This window comes from Alexandromys fortis, unplaced genomic scaffold (assembly GCF_014885135.2).
Source record: "Alexandromys fortis isolate MF-2015 unplaced genomic scaffold, M_Fortis_MF-2015_v1.1 scaffold_107, whole genome shotgun sequence".
Taxonomy (NCBI): Eukaryota; Metazoa; Chordata; class Mammalia; order Rodentia; family Cricetidae; genus Alexandromys; species Alexandromys fortis.
This window is the reverse complement of record NW_026067987.1, coordinates 5,912,904-5,931,601: the sequence shown is the minus strand read 5'-3', so window position 1 is coordinate 5,931,601 and position 18,698 is coordinate 5,912,904. Positions and strand designations below refer to the sequence as shown.

The following is an 18,698-nucleotide window of genomic DNA, read 5'->3' as shown; positions in this document are numbered from 1 at the left end:
CAAATTTGGAACACTGTTTTCATGCATAGACTCTTCTGTTAGAATTTCAAGTGCAGAAAATAAGCCATCTGATCTACCTTGACTTCCAGTGAGACAGACTGTAAGTCTACTCCAGAAATTCCCTACAGTGATAATCACCAGGGTACTTTGTCAATAGAGGCATAGGGATCTAAAGAAAGACGTCTCATTTTCTCAAGGTATTGGTTTCGCAGGCTACATAGACTCAGTCAGGATTTAAATGTTTCAACGGCAGTCGTTATCATTGGTGAACTTTAACATTCTAGAAAGGCAAGCCTCGCGAGTATGTGAAGAAGGTCATAATCAAGTCATTTCCAATACTAATTACTAGTTTTTTTAATCAACTCATTAAGCATTTGCTCCCATATTTAAACTGTCAAAGAACCAATCAATCACTCAGTTTCAAATGTCCAAGCAGATTCCTTAGCCGTTTTTAAATTGAATGATTCTGAGGGGTAACCAAAAAGAAGAAAATGCATTTGATCTGCTGTTTTTCCAGAAGTAGCCACTGTAGGCCCGGAGGAAAACTCCCGTGCAAGATGAGAACGTCTCTAGAATTCTTTATAAATGCCCGAGTTGAAGAAGGGAAACGAGAGAACGTTAAACGTAAGGAGAAGGCAAGGGAACAGCCCGAGACCAAAGAAAACAGTTTAGGCCAGATGATATGGTGTTGATTTGAAGGCTTTCTGAAACACCCTACTTAAAAAGCATGGCATATATGCATATGCAGTTCCCAAATCGGAGAAAAGAAACGCTGGCCTGGACTCCGTAGACAGGTCAGGCACCACCCTGGTTGAAGGTCTCTAATAGGGGGAAATAAAAGCAAAGCTAAGCATAGTGGATCCTAGTTAAAGAGAAAGGCCCGAAGCCAGTGGCAGCGCGCGACTACGCGGATCACGGTCACCTCCTGTCCCCGCGGGAGCAGGGGACCCCGCTGTGTCCATGAGCGGCTGCTTCGGTTCGCCGGCGACACCGGCTTCAACCGCCGCGGACTGGATGCGCAGGCAGCGGTCGCTCTACCGGGCCTGGACTCCGCATTCCCGGTCCAGTGGCGGAGATCCGCGCCGGCTGCAGGAACCCTTCCAGATCCCTGGAGCAGGGCACTAAGGAGCGCGAGGGCGGGTGGGGGCGGAGCTGGGGTCCCCGCCCATGCGGGTCGCAGGCTCAACCTCTGGGTTCCGAATAAAGTGGAGAAAGACGGATCTTTTGTTCTTTAAAGAAAACTAGGCTCCTACCTCCCTCAAGGTTGGGAGTGACGGTGTGTGTGGTCGCTGAAGGACAGACACCACAGAAACGGAAGTAAAGGAAACTTTGTGTGACACCTGCAGAAAAAACGCTTGCAGGAAAGATAAGGAGCGCCAGGAAGCCTGGCTGTGGGGGACGTTCTGTGGATGCAGGCATTGGCGTTAGAAAATGTTTGCTCACTTTCTGTGTCTTTCAATGACTAGGTCTGATATTTATTTATTTATTTATTTATTTATTTATTTATTTATTTATTTATTTTTGTTTAGTTTTATCTCCACAACTGGGATCATAAGGCTTGTATGAGTTAGCAGCCTGGTTGTGCGCCTTAGTGATAAGAGATGCAAGGATGTGTACCCCTTCTCCACTCAAAGTGTCCCAACACAAATCGAGCTTTCACTTCGTCTTTTCCTTGTTTATTTTTGGGGAAGGGCTTAAGTTTGGAATTCGGCCAAGGGGAAGAATCACACTCCTGCAGGCGATGTGATGTTAATATGAATGTACCTCTTGTACAGCATGCCGACCGACTAGCAGATATGATAGGCTTGATTCATATTTTACTACAGCTCTACGAGTTCTAACAATAGAGTCGTTGGGACAGGGCTGTACTTAGGCAACGCTAGCTTTGCGTGGTTCCTGAAGGGAGGATTATTGTGTGGGTCTGTGTGTAGGTTCCAAAGGGGGCTATTGCCTCCCGCTGGCGATGGAGTTAAAGATGGTCCTCACACGGGTGCTAGGAATTAAACTTGGGTCCTCGGAAAGGACAATAAATGCTCTTAACTGCTGAGCCATCTCTCCAGTCCCACCAAAGCCATTTAACTGAGCTCTCATTCCGACCTAACCTCTGCCCACGGAAGAATTTCTTTCAGTTATTTATTTTACAACCTTTCTTCTTTCTTTTTTTTAAACTCCGTTCCTGGACTGGTATTAATTGCAGATGTTGGGTCACCCAAACTGGTCCTGTCTTTTCTTTTCTCATCCCCCTTCCCCCTGTTGATTTTTTTTTTTTTTTTTTTTTGAGACAGCTCAGCTGTTCTGGAACTAAATCTTAAACCAGGCTGACCTTGAACTCACAGAGGTCCTTCTCTTGCCGCCCAAGTGCTGGGATTAAAGGTGTGAGCCACCACCACAAAGCCGCTCTCTCTTCCCCCCCCTCCNTCTCTCTCTCTCTCTCTCTCTCTCTCTCTCTCTCTCTCTCTCTCTCTCCCCCCTCCCACCCTCTTGGGGTGGGCATTCTTTTGGACTTTGTCTTAGAACTGTTCTTAACTTTATCTTGGCAACCTTTTAACTAATTGTCTCATTTCTGTTGACACTCATTTTGTTTCTCTTTCTCTCTCTTCATTTCTATTTCTCTCTTACATCAGCAGCCATTCTTATATACTGTGGTGTGTGTCTGTGTGTGTCTGTGTGTGTTTAAAAATTATATTCTTGGGCCTGCAGACAGCCGACACAATAAGGGTACTTGCTGTCTAGCACTATGTACCAAGTTCCATCCCTGGAACCCACATGGCAGGAGAGGACCAAATGCCCCACGCTGTCCTCTGTCCTCACATGAGTCCAATGTCACTTGCGTCCCCCTCAAGTGAATAAATCCATGTAATAAAAATTGTCAACGTTGGATTCCTGTTTTGTATTTATCTATTACTGTTTCTTGGGATCTGGACCAGGTGATTTTAAGTTCTTGCTGTTTGATTTAAGAATTAAATCAAAGCATACATAGCTTAGCGATCTGAGTTGGCTTGGGTTTTGCAGACACCTCTCTTTGGATAATGTACCGGGCATTAATTTGGGAACCTGGGACCTCCCCGCGCATTAAGCTGCACACATACTCCTCTCTCAGCTGTGGGATAGGTTTCTTCTTGTCTTCCCGTCCATCAAATTTAGACAGCGTTTATTCTACTGTATTCAACTTATATAGAAGGCTGATCACAGGTGAACTAGTTTGGCATACATGCCTAAGGCAAACGTGTTCTCCAGAGAACCTTTAGGGGGAAATTGCCTACTTACCACTTTGCACGGCTGGGTGTACCTGACTAAAATGCATGCATCGGGCTGGAGAGATGGCAGTTAAGACCTCTGGCTGTTCTAGTGGACCAGGGCTCCACTCCCAGCACCTATCCAGTGGCTCACAGTCAGCTGTAAGTCCAGTCCCAGGGGCTCTGACCCCCTCTTCGAGGCTCTGCAGGCACTGCAAGCACTTGGTAACACAGACATATCTACTGGCAAACACTTATACATACAAAATAAAAATAAATTCATAAAATCAGATGCATTATGGGGAGGGATATATGAAGCAGAAAATTTATTTTATGGCTAAATCTATCAGCCAAGATAGAGACTCCACCTTCACTGGGATATGTACTAGCCAAAATCCTCGTCTTTAATTCCATAAGAAGAAGCCCCAGTTGATAATCGCGGCCCTTGGGTGTCTTCAATCATCTGCCTGCTTCTATTCTCCTATCACTTTAAATTAAATGTCAAATTAAATTGCTTTGCAATCTGCATGGGCTTTTGATCCTTTCTTGAATAAGAAATCCAGAATTTGGAACAATCCAGCATAGGCCCTGACCACCAACGAGAAGCATGCTAAACAGCACAGCTCACCAACACTGCACACTGTAGTGGCCACTGTTTTTCCTGTGGTTGTTACCCGGAACTGCAGCTCTGTGCTGTTGCCTAGAACCTCGAGAGAGCACATTGCTAGCCCAGAAAAGATCCAAACTCTTAAGTTCAATTTCTATTGAGTGAATACTGCTGTCATGCTATCTTTGAAAGAGAAAATATTTATTGCGAGGCCATGCATGCATATACCGTGGTGTGTATGTGGGGGTCAGAGGATGACTTTCAGGAACCGGTGATTCTCCTTCCACTATGCGGGTCCCTCCCTCCATGATGTATGTCATCAGCCTTGGCTTGCAAGTGCCTTTACCTCTGAAACCATCTTGTTTGCCCTTCATACCATCTTAAAGCTAAAATAATTATAAGCTGAGTCATCATGAGTCGCGGTCCATCTCCATCTTGTTGTGTTAGTTTTCCACGGTGGCTATAACAGACTGCTGCAAACATTTTAATAAAAACAAAACAGAAAACAAAGCAAACCAGCCTCACTCCCTCTAGAGCAGAGGTCTACCCTCGCCCTCACTGAGCCAGAATCCGTGTGCCAACATGCTCCTTCTAGTCTCAGTGTGTTGGAAACCTTAAGGAGAATTGGTATTGAATTTTATTAGACGGCATTTCTGCATTTTTTATGGTAAATGACAGTGGTCAATTTTCTAATGGTAATATAATGCTGCATGTTTGGGATAAATCCCGTTTGGTCAGGATGCATTCTCCTCTGTATATTTGTTTATTATACTATTTAATTCTATCAAATTTTCAAGCTCTGGTGTACACACACACACACACACACACACACACACACACGTGACTCTTCCGACTTTTCCACACAGTTACTTTTGCCTGTGCACCATATCATCAGTAATATTCCTGAATTACATTTATCTAATAATAGCTGTCGTGGCAGTTTCATGAAATTGTTGATGATATGGCAGGCCTTCTATAGCCTGTCGCCTTTAATGTGTACCGGGGCTGGCGAGATGGTACAATGGACAAGGGTACTCCTGATCCACGGGAGCCCCACCCCCAGGAACCACACAGTAGGAGGAGAAAACTGACTCCCTCGCGCGGTCCTCTGACCTCTACTCAAAAACCAAAGAGCCCGTGCCCACATATATAAACACACAATAGATAAATGCAATGAAACATCTTAAAGAAAAGGAATCATCTTAAAGACAGAATAGTACTGACTTAGAAAAATTCATCCAGATTATCTTGACTTTTAATGCGATATTTAAAGCTAGTACTGATGTGACAGAACTTAAGTACACGGTTTTAATCTTTCTTGTGTGTTGTCTCAGCCCTCCCAGCACTGGGATCACGAGTCTGCTCTGTCACAGGTGGCTTCTTCCATGTGCTACTGAACTCAGGTCCTCGTTCTTGTGTGACAGGCATTTTACTAAGAGATCTCTCTAGCCCATTAGCTCTTTTTGGTAGAGGCAGGGATTGCCTGGGCATGACAATGCCCAGTTTTAACTTTTGTGGTCTACTTAGTGGTAACATTGCATCACTTCCTGAACAACCCTGTGATTTTACACATTGTCTTCATTATGAACCTTTCAACATTATGAGTCATTTACCCACGACCCACCTCCTCTTCCTCTAACCTTCCGGCTTCAGTTGGCCTATGTATTATACCTACCTAGACAGAGAGTTCATTATGCCGTATTATAGTATCTGTCTCAAAAGACCACATTTTCTTTTTCAAACAAAATTATTAATTTTTCTATGTGCATTGGTATTTTGCCTGCACATCTATCTGTGTGAGGGTGTTGAATCCCCTGGAAGTGGAGTTACAAACCATGGTGAGCTGCCATGTGGATGCTGGGAATTGAACCCAAGTCCTCCGGAAGAGCAACCAGTGCTTTTAATTAGTCAGCCAGTTCTCAAGCCCTGCCCCTCCAAAAAGAAGTTTTTACACGTACTCTCGTATTTACCATTTCTGGTGCTGGTTGCTCTGGAACATCTGAATTTTCCATCCCATGTCAATTCTCTTCAATATCAATTTTCCCTGTAGCATTTCAAGTGTGAGTCATCTGGCGGTGAATTCTTTTTTGTTTTGTTTCTTTCTGTGTGGCTTTATTTTTGTATGGACTTTATTGAGTACAGAAATTTACATAGAAAACTGTCTCTTGGTCCTTGCAAAATGTGGATTTATTGTCATTTGGCCCCTTTCATTTCTTTAAAGAAATTAATGGAATTTTGTATTTGTATTATTGATCGCTTGTATGTAATGCACCCCTCCCACCGTGGTTTAGCTGCTCTTAAAATGTTCTCTTTATTTTGCGTTGTAATAGCTTACTTATGTGCCTAGGGGGCAGAATATAAGGTGTGTGTTTTTATGTGCCATAAGAAATGGGTGTGCACGTTTATCATTCTGAAGGAATTTATACGTCTTTAATCTGTAAACTTAGGTTGTCATCAAAGTTGGTATGCTTTTATTCAATATTTGCTAAATACTGTTACCTCATTCTTTTGGATCCTGGACCCTCAACTATATGTACAATAAACTTACACCTTTATGCATAAAGATTAAAGTAGCAAGAACCAATCCTCCCTCCCAGTTTGCATTATCATTCATATTTTCATTTATTATTTATTTATTTATTTTGACAGGGTTTCTCAGTAGCCATGAAGCTAGTCCTGGAACTCACTCTGTAAACCAGGCTGGCCTCGAACTCACAGAGATCCACCTACCTCTGCCTCCCAAGGGCTAGGACTAAAAGTATGCACCAACACCTCTTAACTTTGCTTTATTTATTCATTCATCCATTTATGTATTTATTTTGCTTACATCCTTATTCTTTCCCCCAAATTCTATCAGCTTCTGGTCATGCTCCAGTATAATCAGGCAATTGTCTTGTTTTGTTTGAACAATGTTCAGGGTTATATTTGTCATCTGCAGGGCAGGGAGGTCCACAGAACTTTCTATTAAGAACAATTTACTGTGTCTTAATAATCTAAACATCTATGAAGGATCTATTAAGAACAATTTACTGTGTCTTAATAATCTAAACATCTATAAAGGATAGGGTGATAAATTTCCATCTAGATAATTCTTTTGAAACTTTTGAAGACTTCCCAAGATTCCCAAGATGATCCTTTGCTACCATCCCTCAGACCTGACTGGTCAGCAAACCTTTTCTGGGTCACCCAGTAACTTTCTAATATGTTATTTATCTATATGTCTATTTAACTATTTTTTACTTATTTTTTCTCCTGTTAGTCATACCATAACCTCATATATTGTTATAATCAATATAGTATTTTCACAGTTCCTTCCTTCTTTCTTTTTTCTTTTTTTTGAGACAGGGTCTCTCTCTATAGTTTTGGCTGTCCCAGAACTCACTATGCAGACCAGGCTGTCCCAGAATTCATAGAGATCTTCCTGCCTCTGCCTCCTCAGTAGTGGAATTAACTACGAATGCCACCACACCCAGCACGTTTCACATTTACTACAATGACCAGGACTTCTTTGCCTAGCATTGAAAGGATGAAGCCTGATATTTACAAACACAGAGATCTGCAATCTGGGCACACAAGACCAAGGCTAGCACCAGCAACAGCTAAGAGAAATCAGAACCCTGACAGCAAACAGCATAGGTGGACAGCACTTACTAAGTTAAAACTGACCAAACCAAAAGCAAACCAAAAGCATCCCTAAGACCGTGTCATTCAATTCCTTACTTCACTCTCTTGAGATTACAAAAGACCAGGATTTTGAGACAGGGTCTTATGTAGCCTGGGTTGGTTTCAAACTTGCTACATAGCCAAGAGTTGGCCTTGCATCACTGATCCTCTTGCCTCCAGGTCCTGAGGTGCAGGTGTCTATCAACACGCCAATCCCAGACTAAAGCTGGAGGTGGCACTGCCTACTTTCCATTGCTTCAATAATAAGTGAAATTGTCAAACAGTTTAGACCACTAAGATCCTTTTGTTGTTTTTGACATATGGTCTCATGTATTTCAAACTGGCCTCAAAACTGCTCTGTAGCTGAGGATGACCTTGAACTTCTGAAGTCCCTGCCTCCCGATTCTGAACAGTGAGGTTGCTAGAGTGGGCCACCACTCCCAGTTTTATCTGGTGCTACCCAATGGAAAGCAGGAAGGACCTCACGCACGCTATCAGTGCAAGCATTCTATCACCCGCACTACTTCCTTTCCGTGCATTTTCATACAAAGTTCTGTACAAGGCAATTAAGCGCATGAAGCCACCATCTCATTTAACTCTTACAATATTATAGCATTAGCGGCATTTTTGCTGGAATATGAATAACCCGCCAGAGGCTAGCTACAAAGTGAACTAGAATTTTAACTCATCTGAGTCAGCCCCAAGATAAAACACAGCTTGGGTACCTTAGCTCTGTTTTTTTTTTTTTTTTTTTTTTTTTTTTTTTTTTTTTTTTTTTTTTTTTTTTTTTTTTTTTTTTTTTGTCAAGGTTTCTCTGTAGCTTTGTTGTCTTGTAGACCAAGTTGGGTTCAAACTCATGGAGATACGCTTGTCTCTGCCTCCCGAGTGCTGGGATTAAAGGCGTGCACCATCACTACCTGGCTAAAGTTTTTTATAATCTTTACAGGGTTTTTGTTTGTTTGTTTGTTTGTTTTTTAGAGAGAATCTCTCTATGTGGCACTGGCTGTTCTGACACTCAGAGATCCACTTTTCGCTGCTTCTCAAGTATTGGGATTAAAGGTGCACACCACTCTGCCTTGCTTCTATTTCTTTAACTTGTATTTTACTTCAAAAGCTTTTAAGTTATCTATGTGTGTGCACATTTATCCACGCATGCGCTATGGTGTGGATGTGCAAGTCACGGGACAACCTCAGCTGTTGGTCCTCGTCTTCCATCTTGCTTGAGGCAGGGTCATTTTCCTGTTCTTCCACTGCATAGGCCAGGCTAGGTGGTCCTTGAGCTTTTGGGGGTTTTCCAATTCTATCACTCATTCCCTACCTCCCCATAAGAGGTTGGGGTTGCATACATCTGTGCTATGTGTCCGGCTTTTACAAGAGTCCCGAGGATTCGAACTCAGTTCCTCACACTTGCACAATAAACACTTTTACTCATCTTCCAAGTCCTGTTTGTTATCTAACGTTTGTTTTCGTCAGTCCAAACCAAGGACCCTTCCTTCTGCGTAATCTATTTTGTAGCCCTTCCTTCTTTGAATGGGGAAACACTGAACTGTGTTCCCTCAAATTCACATGGCAAGTCCAACCCTCTACATCTCAGCTAAACTTTTATTTGGAATAGGGTTTTTATAATTAGTTGATGAGCTCACCTGGAGCAAGGTGGACCCCTTACTCTGACTGGTGTTCTTGCAAAGAGAAAACTTTTGGACACAAAGATAGATAGACCCACAGAGGAAGAGTGTCACCGAGGAGGATTGGGTCTATGCTAAGATGGCTAAGGAAGCAGAGGAACGATGTCCAGGAGTTAGGAAGGGGCCATACAGCTGACTCTCACAGCTTTAGCAGCGAGCTAGGGTATGAGGTAATTAATTATATGGGTTTGCTTTTTTTTTTTTTTTCCTGTTAAGCCTTCCTATCAAACCACATCTATATTTAGCTGATTCTGAAATCAAGATTTCTGGTGCTCTTTTCCTGTCTAAATGCAATATTTTTTCATCTATGTAAATCTTTAGCACAGTGAGCGGGAACAGTTGTATTGCTGTCAAACTGTGATTGGAAGCGCGCTCCTTGAATCCCCCTCACATTCAAAAGGCTAAGGCCTTCAGAGCAATCGCCCTGAAGTCCTCTGTCGTGAAAGGCCCACTTCCTGTCTGTCTGCCCCTGACCTGGACAACAGAGAAAATTTCTCTGTGTTGAAATAGGAAGCGGCAGGGCTGCGTCCCCGGCACCCGGCCGCCCGCATGGCTAGTTTATACCCAGAAATAATTACACGGAAACTGTATTCTTTCAAACACTGCCTGGCCCGGCTAGGTCCAGTTTCTTATTGGCTAGCTCTTACATATTGTTCTAACCCATTTCTAATATTCTGTGTAGCCCATGAGCTGGCTTACCAGAGAGGATCTTAACCTGCATCTGTCTGGAGTGGGAGCATCATGGCGACTCCTCCTCTAACCTTCTTTCTCCCAGAATTCTCTTCTGTATACTCCGCCTACCTAATTTTCTATCCAATAAAATGGGCCAAGGCAGTTTCTTTATTAGTAAGAAATCATTCCCACATCATTTCCCCTTTTTCCGTTTAAACAAAAAAGAAAGGCTTTAACTTTAGCATAGTAAAATTACATATAACAAAACAGTTATCAAGTAAGAATTACAGTTACAATATTTATATCTATTTTATCTCTTATCATAACTAAGGAAAACTATAACTATTTATTCTTCAACTCCATCAAAGACTCCAGAAGGATATAATATTATCTAAGTAAACAAGAAATAAGAAAACTCTAGAAATGACAGAGACATCTCGCTGCCTGGACAGTCACCCAAAGTTCCTCTGTACCGTTGGGGCATCCATCTTCGGCCTACAGGCCCATGGTATCCAGAGACATTTCCATGAAGCAGGAAATTTCAAAGACAGTTCAGTCATTTTCTGCTGTGTCCTGCAGAATGTCTCGCAGACTCTTTCATGAATCAGGAACCCCGAAAGACCATCTCACCTTTAGGCAAGTTCAGCAGTCCTCTCTCTGAGGGTTCTCTGTGTCCAGTTTATGCAACAGTCCAGGCAAGAGCAGTTTCTTGCCCAAATGACTATCCAACTCCATAAGGATCCTCTTCGATGCCCATCTTCCTCTTGAAGTAGCTGGTGCTGCCAGGAGCAGACGTGTCTCCTTGTCATGAAAAGTCCTAAGTTATTAAAATATTTTAAATGCCATATTCTGCAGTCTTTGAAAGATATGAAGAATGCCTATCTAACTGAAATATATCTCTATATATCTAGAAAATCTAACTAACATGACTACAAGCTTAACTATTAGCGATGATTATCCATTAACAACCTATATTTCCTAATTATACATTACATTTTTAAATGAACTACACAATCACAATACCTTAATCAAGATCAAAAATACATATACATATAACAAAATTGACCATAAAATCCATACCAATGCAAATTATTCATATCTATATCATATCCCCCTTTAAATGTAAAAGAACATTTATAAACAATATTTGGGAACATGGGCGTAGTTTTTTCTCTCCAAACTGCTTCCTGCTGAATAGGGGCGTCGTTAATTAGGTTGTTCATGATATAACCTGTGTGCTAGTTTCATCTCAGTTGGCAATTGAGCGAAGCAATTTTTTGAGGGTGTTCACAGCAACCTTTCAGGAGGGCGTGGTCTATCATACCAAATCGGAATAGATGCAATCCACAGGGTCTCATCCTCTGCAAAAACAAAAGAAGACCCTCTCCAAAGCATCATATCCTTAGACCCAAATTCTGAAATCATAATACCCTCATGAAATCCATTTTGGTTTAGCTTGGCAGCCCATATAATGAAATGTCTCTCTGTACTTAGCTCCTTCACAGTCAAAAATTTTAAAGAAAACACAATGTACATAATCCAGACTCTCTGTGAATTTTCCATTTTTACGTGGCTTATTTTTCTTTATTTCTCTTAATCTATAACTATCTGTACTTCTGTACTCTGTCTCTTTAAAGACTTTACCCTTTTTCTTTTTAAGACATTAACTTTATTCTTTATATTCTTTTTCTTCTCTTTCCCAAGCCTACGTACATTTATCCAACAGTGTCTGAATCTGTTTTATTGTGAATCTGTAACTTTTTTACTATCCAGGAGCACTTTGTTTTGCGCCTTTAAATCACTAAGCGCTTAAGAATCTAAGCTGTGACATTCCTAGGTCAAAAACAGGTACTGTATGCTGGCCCCGCCCAGTCCAACATGGCGGAGCCGCTCGTGCCTCTGATCCTTGCACATTGCACCATTAGCATGGCGGAGCTGCTTGTGCCTCTGAGCTGCGGCACACAATGTCCCCCTTTTAGGCACACAGCAGTCTAGTTGCCATCAAACAAATCGTAGCACTTTAATCCAAATGCTCCATTCATAAGCTCTGTCTCCCGCCGGAGCCAGACAGAGATCACAATGGCGGCACAGCCCAGAAAGCCGGCATTTTAAAACAGCCAGTTTTTTCCTGCTGCCGAGTCAGGACAATTTCTTTGTGGCACGCAACCCAGAAACAGCAAAAAGCTGTTTTAAATTCTCTCTCTCTCCTTTTTAAGCCCTCTCAGGTTTTTAAGTGGATTTAGCCCATCACGTCTGGGCGCCATCTGTTGAAATAGGAGCGGCAGGGCTGCGTCCCCGGCACCCGGCCGCCCGCATGGCTAGTTTATACCCAGAAATAATTACACGGAAACTGTATTCTTTCAAACACTGCCTGGCCCGGCTAGGTCCAGTTTCTTATTGGCTAGCTCTTACATATTGTTCTAACCCATTTCTAATATTCTGTGTAGCCCATGAGCTGGCTTACCAGAGAGGATCTTAACCTGCGTCTGTCTGGAGTGGGAGCATCATGGCGACTCTCTCACTAAGCTTCTTTATCCCAGAATTCTCTTCTGTCTACTCCGCCTACCTAATTTTCTATCCAATAAAATGGGCCAAGGCAGTTTCTTTATTAATAAGAAACTATTCCCACATCATCTCTGTCTTGGTTTCATCAAAAAACAAAACAAACAAAAAATCATCGTCTCATTATTTTTCGTTTTTGAGACAGGGTCTCATTAGGTAGCACAGATGGGACTCAGATTTTGTGTGGTTCAGAGAACCTAGACAACAATGAGGACCCTAAGAGAGCCATGCATAGATCTAATCTACATGGGAAGTAGAAAAAGACAAGATCTCCTGAGTAAATTGGGAGCATGGGGACCTTGAGAGAGGGTTGAAGGGGAGGGGAGAGATAGGGAGGGGAGAAGAGAAAAATGTAGAGCTCAATAAAAATCGATTTAAAAAATTTGTGTGGCTAACACTCACGACTCTCCTGCTGCAACCCTTGCTGTACCAGTTTTCGGCTTGAGCCACGCTGCTCTCACCTCACTTACTAAAGAGAATACTGACACCGTTACGTAGAGCCTCATTTGAGTTTCGAATATTCCTGTTGCTGTGATACCTGCTTCAGCCAAAAGCAACTCAGGGGAGAGAGGGCCTTATCTGGCTGGCTTACAGTTCCAAGATCCAGAGCATCGCTGAAGGGGGCTGAGGCAGGAAGTCAGCACAATAGTATAGCTCACAGGAGAGCAGGAGTAAACAAACTGCACCATGCAAGGTACTCGCCTCGCCTAACTTTCTCCCATCCTGTGCAGTTCAGGAACCCTGCCCAGGGAACTGTGCTATGCACCGTGGGCTGGGGCCGCCCACGTTTAACAATCAAGACAGTCTCCCAGTTGTCAACGGAACAGCGGCGATTTCTCCACTGAGGCTTTCTTCTCATGTGATTGCAAGTTGTGGTACCGCGACATTCAAAACTTAACAGCACAGGTCTCTCTGACAAGGGATAAAGGTGGTATTCATGAAATGCGAGACAGAATTTCGTCTCATTATTCATTCTTGTTCCTATTACAGCATGAATCTGTGTGAGTAGGGACGGAACTAGGAGAGGCACACACTCTGCTACTATGTTACATTACAGCTCCAGCCTCACTTACTTTTAAGGATTATTTTTTGATACAGGGTTTCTCTGTGCAACAGTCCTGGATGTCCTGAAACTCAATTCGTAGACCAGGCTGGCCTGGAACTCACAGAGATCCACCTGCCTCTGCTGATTCCCCAAATGCTGTTTTTTGTTTGTTTTTTAAATAAAACGTTTATTTTATTTTAGGATTTTTGAAACAAGGTTTCTCCGTAGCTTTTGGTTCCTGTCCTGAAACTAGCTTTTGTAGACCAGGCTGGCCTTGAACTCATAGATATCCGCCTGCCTCTGCCTCCCAAGGCATGACCACCACCTATGCCTTTAATCCCAGTGCTCGAGAGGCAGAGGCTGGAGCATCTCTGTGAGTTCCAGGACAGGCTCCAAAGCTACACAGAAAAACTATGTCTGGAAAAGCCAAAAAAAAAAAAAAAGAAAGAAAAAGAAAAAAAGAAAAAAAGTTTATTGATTCTTTGGCAGAACTTGGTGTATTGTTACTGTATTGCAATCATCTTCCTTCATCAGTAGTAATGAGTCTATTCTCATGGCACTGTTGATATGCAAGCTCCTTTAATATGCTTAGAAAAGCTGCATTCAAGAAGGTGTGGGTGCATACACCTTTAATCACAGCACTCAGGAGAAACAGAGGCGGATCTCTGAGTTTAAACCCAGCCTGGTCTACAAAGCAAGTTCAGGACAAGCAGGCCTGTTACACAGAGAAACCCTGTCTTGGAAAAACAAAAACAAAAACAAAGCAAAAGAAAAAAAAAGGAAAATCAAAAGAAAAAAAAAGCTCTATTTACACAGTCCCCTCTTCATTTACACTGTCTGTCCTCTCAATATTAGTGGTAACTGGTTTTGTTTTATGCTTTGAAGTTGATTTGGCTGGCTATGTGAACATATATATTCCTTATCTTAGGCCCGCATAATTTGTTCCTGGTCACCATCTTGGGGATGTCAGGTCATTGCTGGAAGTTCACGTGCAGCTCTCTGCACATAAAGGGCTACAGCCCTCTGTTCTTTTGTGCACTCTCTCTAGTCTATGTTTGTATGTATTCAAGTACATGCTACAGTGTGCTGGGCAAGAGCCTCTGCATAATGTTCCTGCCGATATCCAAAATGGAGACTCTAACGTTAAAGCGTGTGAAGTAAGATATTCTATACTTAATCTATATTTAAAACAAACAATTTCATCACACGGTGCCTATTAATTACTTCCTTTGGGGTGTTAGAAAGACCATATAACCAGGATTTAAAGGGGAGTTCCCATTGTTAAAAGGTTACTGCTGAGTGAAAGGCATTTATTGGGGTGGACATCAAAGGTTTGGGGGGAAATCAAGTCTGACAAGTTTGCACTGTGCTGGGAACAGCACTAAAATTTAGGCATTGGGCTAAAAGCTCTCCACTCTTTTTTTTCTTAGTATAAACACACTCCCCATGGCCTATTTTCTCCATTCTCATCCTCCATCTTTATCAAGTCAGTCTCTTCTGTGAAACTTTGTCTGGGAAAAGACACTTAATATGCTGAACACATTCACTTTTTCTCATTATTTAGTCCTGGCTGGCCTGGAACTCACAGGTACTCACCTGCCTCTGCCCTCAAGGGCTGATATTAAAGGCTTGCACCATACGCCTGGTTTAATAACCTTATCATTAAGGAAACCACTTAAAGATTCCTTTCCACATCCTTTCCCAACTTTGTAATGTTTCAAAATCACTTCCCAAAGACTCAAAGGGCACGCGCGAGCCTTCCCCTTGGCCCTCTCTCCCTGCACTTACCTGCCCGCAATGCTTCAGTTCAAGCCCCTTTCAAATAAACGCAGCCATAAACTGAAAGTCCTCCACGTTTCCACACCACCTCCACCCCAGACACCACGGCGTTTTGGTATTTTAAGATTTGGCTAAAATACTTACTTTATCTTTAAAAATGCAGTCATTTTTAAGTATCGGCTGGCGGACTATCATTTTAAAGAAAAAGCACAATAAATACTGACAGAAAATATGCGCCAAGAAATTAATCACCTGTTTTGAAATATTTTTTTTTAATTACAGAGGTAAGGAAGCAAGCGTAAGGCTTTAAAGGTGACACTCAAACGTTTATTAGAAAGGCTAAGAAGGCTGACAGTGATCACTGTATCCACGTGGTTGGCCACTGGAAGCTCTGACTGGCTTGGGGATGTCGTCAGCGACAGAAGCTGTCTGCTCTATTTACATTGAAAAGTAGTAGAATTGGCAATTCCTTCAAAATAAAGTGTTATCTGTCGACGAGGGCGAGAACCGGCTTTAGGGTTCCGGAATTCCATTCCTGATTGGGCAAGTCCTGGGTGGAAGGTGGGAGTTTTCAAATGCCGAGATTTTCCCTTCTACAATAGGGGCTTCTGCCGTGACAGACACACAGAGTTTAACTTGTACCTCAGGGATCCTAGTTTCCGTGAAACTGCGTCCCGGAACACTCTAGGGTCAACACCTAAGGATCGATTCGAACCTGCTGCACTCAGAACCGGCGACCCGGCTGGAACGGATCCTTCATCAAACACGTTGTAAGAGAAGTGGGATTTGTGAAGCAGCCCACAGAATGTCACATTCACAGCCACTCGGAGCGGCTCAGAAACAAAGGGACAGAAATGGATCCTCGGGTGAGGGGCTGCCAACAGGAAACTACAAGATAAAACAGGAAAACTAATTTCGCAACACAGAGAAGGAACCGGCAGTGTCTTCTGGCCCGTCTGGCATTCCGTACAAGGAGCTCGCAGGGCCTTCGCCGGCCACGCCCCCAAAGCGAAGCCTGTCTGCTGTGATGCCTGTTGTGCGGGCGCCGCCGGGGCCTTACCGCGGACGCGCCTAAAGCCGGAAGTAGAAACACTAAGGACCGGCACCGCCGGAGCCACCTCGCGAGTGGGAGGAGATGCACATGCGCAAAGGCCTCCAGCCGCGCTTAAATACCGTCATGCGGCCACCAGCGGCCTTTTCCCCTGCCGCCGCCGAGTTGCGCGGAGGCGGAGCCACGGGGTGAGTCCAAGTTAAACGTGGAGGGTGAAGAGTGTCTGCTTTGTGTGTTTTAGTTTCGAATGCGTGAGAAGGTGCCCGGGGTCTAACGAAAGCGCTTTACTGCTGGTTTTGTCTTTCAGTGCGTTCAAGATTCGGCCTCACCCGTAATCCACCGCCATGGCCGAGGAAGGGTGAGCTGGGCGTGGGCCTCCAGCGGGGCTGCGCGGGTCTAGGTTTTTTCCCGAAGTCTCTGTGCACCCTGCTGAGGATTCTAACCTCGTCTTTTGCTTTTCAGCATTGCTGCTGGAGGTGTAATGGACGTCAACACTGCTCTTCAAGAGGTGCTGAAGACCGCCCTCATCCACGATGGCCTCGCACGTGGCATCCGCGAAGCTGCCAAAGCCTTAGACAAGTACGTGTCTCAGTCTCAATACTGTGGGTTGTTGCAGCCGGAACAAAGACTGCAGCCAAGGGAAGAAAGCGTGTGAAGTTCATGCTGTTAGCACAAAAGTTCTGAGTGGCATCCGTTCGACAGGAAACCTAGGAAAAGGTACCAGCTCAGATCTTTTCTAGCCCACTTCAGATGCGTGGGTTGCTGTGTGGACTGGGGTTGAGCAGGAGTTGGCGAAACAACTACAGTGTTTGAATGATGACTTGGATTGTCGGATACCCCTTCACCCCCTTCATGGGTGAGACAAAACAGCCTGACAAACCTGTAGTTTGGGGGGTTGATCGGTTTTTCTGAAGGACAGAACGGAGAGCTTCATTAGCTGATTTTCAAATTAACGTGTTAAATAGACAGCGCTGTTGCAGCATCTGAGAAGTTAATCATCAAGGATGCTTGAACACGCGGGACTACTTCCGTAGTGGTTATTAATCTTAAGCATGCATGTTTATCTCGGCCTGAGGAAAAGCCGGGGAATTTTAGCTGTTTTATTCGTTGACGTTTAACTTGAGCGTGGATTCAGGTGAACTCAGATAACTGCTTGTGAATCTTGTATAGCCCCTTCTGTACGGTACTGTCTTGCATCAACTTTTTATTTAGCAAAGCATGAAAGTGGTCATGGTTTCCTTAACTTCACCTGAGAGAGATTGGTGTCTGACGGAAACGGGCCAGTGACTACAGGTAACTAGGCCGCAGGTGAAATTCAGTAGTTGCTGTAAGCAGTTTGGTATGCGTTAGCGCCTGCTGCTTTTTAGGTCTTCGTAGTAGAGTCGGTGAAGATGCCTTGAACTTGGGCCTTAAGTGTGATTTCACCTTTGAATTTTGCATTTTAGGCGCCAAGCACATCTCTGTGTGCTTGCATCCAACTGTGATGAGCCTATGTATGTCAAGTTGGTGGAGGCCCTTTGTGCTGAGCATCAAATCAACCTGATTAAGGTGAGTCCTTTTCAGAGAGGTGCCGTGGTGAGCACGGGTTGATTGAAGTGGTAACTTGTGCACCTAGAGCTGGATAGCTTTCAATTCACTGTGGAATTGATATTTGGTGAGCTGTACATGATGACAACTGGCTCCCTCTACCGAACAGCTATGAGGAAATTACCATGTCACTTCTGACACAGCCACCTTTGGGGTTTAATTTTTAATTTTCAGTAGCCCTAACCCCTGCTAATAATAGGTTTTGTTTTTGTGTAGGTTGATGACAACAAGAAACTCGGGGAATGGGTAGGCCTCTGTAAGATTGATCGAGAGGGAAAGCCACGGAAAGTAGTTGGTTGCAGTTGTGTAGTGGTTAAGGTAAGTCTGGCTTTCATCTTTTTTGAAATGTTAACAGCCCATTATTGGGAGAAAAACTCAGCAGAATTACAGATTCTGTACTTGAAGATAATCCATAATTTGAGCCAGCCAATTAATCTGCTTATTTCAATGTGCTTCTGCAGATATTTAGAAAAGGCGGGCAATAGTGACGCCATGTTACGAGCCTTAAGGACAGCTGAAGTCCTTAAGGTCCCTGAAAATGGCTACAGTATTATAGTGCTGGGAAGCACTTAATCCTGGAATAGTTGTAGTAAAAAGAATTTAATATTCCATAAATAATTTTCATCTAATTTTTTTAAGGACTATGGCAAAGAATCTCAGGCCAAGGATGTCATCGAAGAGTACTTCAAGTGCAAGAAATGAATAAATAAAAATTTTGGCTCATTTTTTTTCTCCTTGTTTTTTGTTTGCTGCTATAAAATGGGTCTTTCTTTGTGCAGGTGGTTGTTAGCAAATTAGAAGCATTCTTTAA

General features: G+C 43.3%; 2 protein-coding genes and 3 non-coding genes across 6 annotated transcripts in view; 4 read left to right on the top strand and 1 right to left on the bottom strand.

Moving 5' to 3' along the window:
- Positions 1 to 1,280, bottom strand: part of Slc18b1 (solute carrier family 18 member B1) — a 30,906-nt gene extending 29,626 nt beyond the window's left edge. For both annotated transcript variants that reach the window (XM_050159460.1, XM_050159459.1), the window contains exon 1: positions 923 to 1,280. Coding sequence is in view for 1 of the 2 variants with exons in the window: in XM_050159459.1 (XP_050015416.1) it covers positions 923 to 962 (40 nt within the window). In the remaining variant the exon portion in view is untranslated. The remainder of the gene's footprint in view (positions 1 to 922) is intronic.
- A 15,110-nt stretch (positions 1,281 to 16,390) lies between these two features.
- Rps12 (ribosomal protein S12) lies at positions 16,391 to 18,615 on the top strand. The gene is made up of 6 exons (XM_050159507.1): positions 16,391 to 16,488; positions 16,608 to 16,658; positions 16,763 to 16,879; positions 17,746 to 17,848; positions 18,104 to 18,205; positions 18,527 to 18,615. Exons 2-6 carry the CDS (start codon positions 16,645 to 16,647, stop codon positions 18,587 to 18,589), a joined length of 399 nt encoding a protein of 132 aa, XP_050015464.1. The 5' UTR covers positions 16,391 to 16,488; positions 16,608 to 16,644; the 3' UTR covers positions 18,590 to 18,615.
- LOC126511984 (small nucleolar RNA SNORD101) lies at positions 17,108 to 17,180 on the top strand. Its single transcript, XR_007594855.1, has one exon. It is a non-coding gene; the product is annotated as a small nucleolar RNA SNORD101 (small nucleolar RNA).
- LOC126511986 (small nucleolar RNA SNORD100) lies at positions 17,959 to 18,031 on the top strand. Its single transcript, XR_007594857.1, has one exon. It is a non-coding gene; the product is annotated as a small nucleolar RNA SNORD100 (small nucleolar RNA).
- On the top strand, positions 18,307 to 18,437 carry LOC126511985 (small nucleolar RNA SNORA33). The gene has a single exon (XR_007594856.1). It is a non-coding gene; the product is annotated as a small nucleolar RNA SNORA33 (small nucleolar RNA).
- Positions 18,616 to 18,698: the final 83 nt, after the last annotated feature.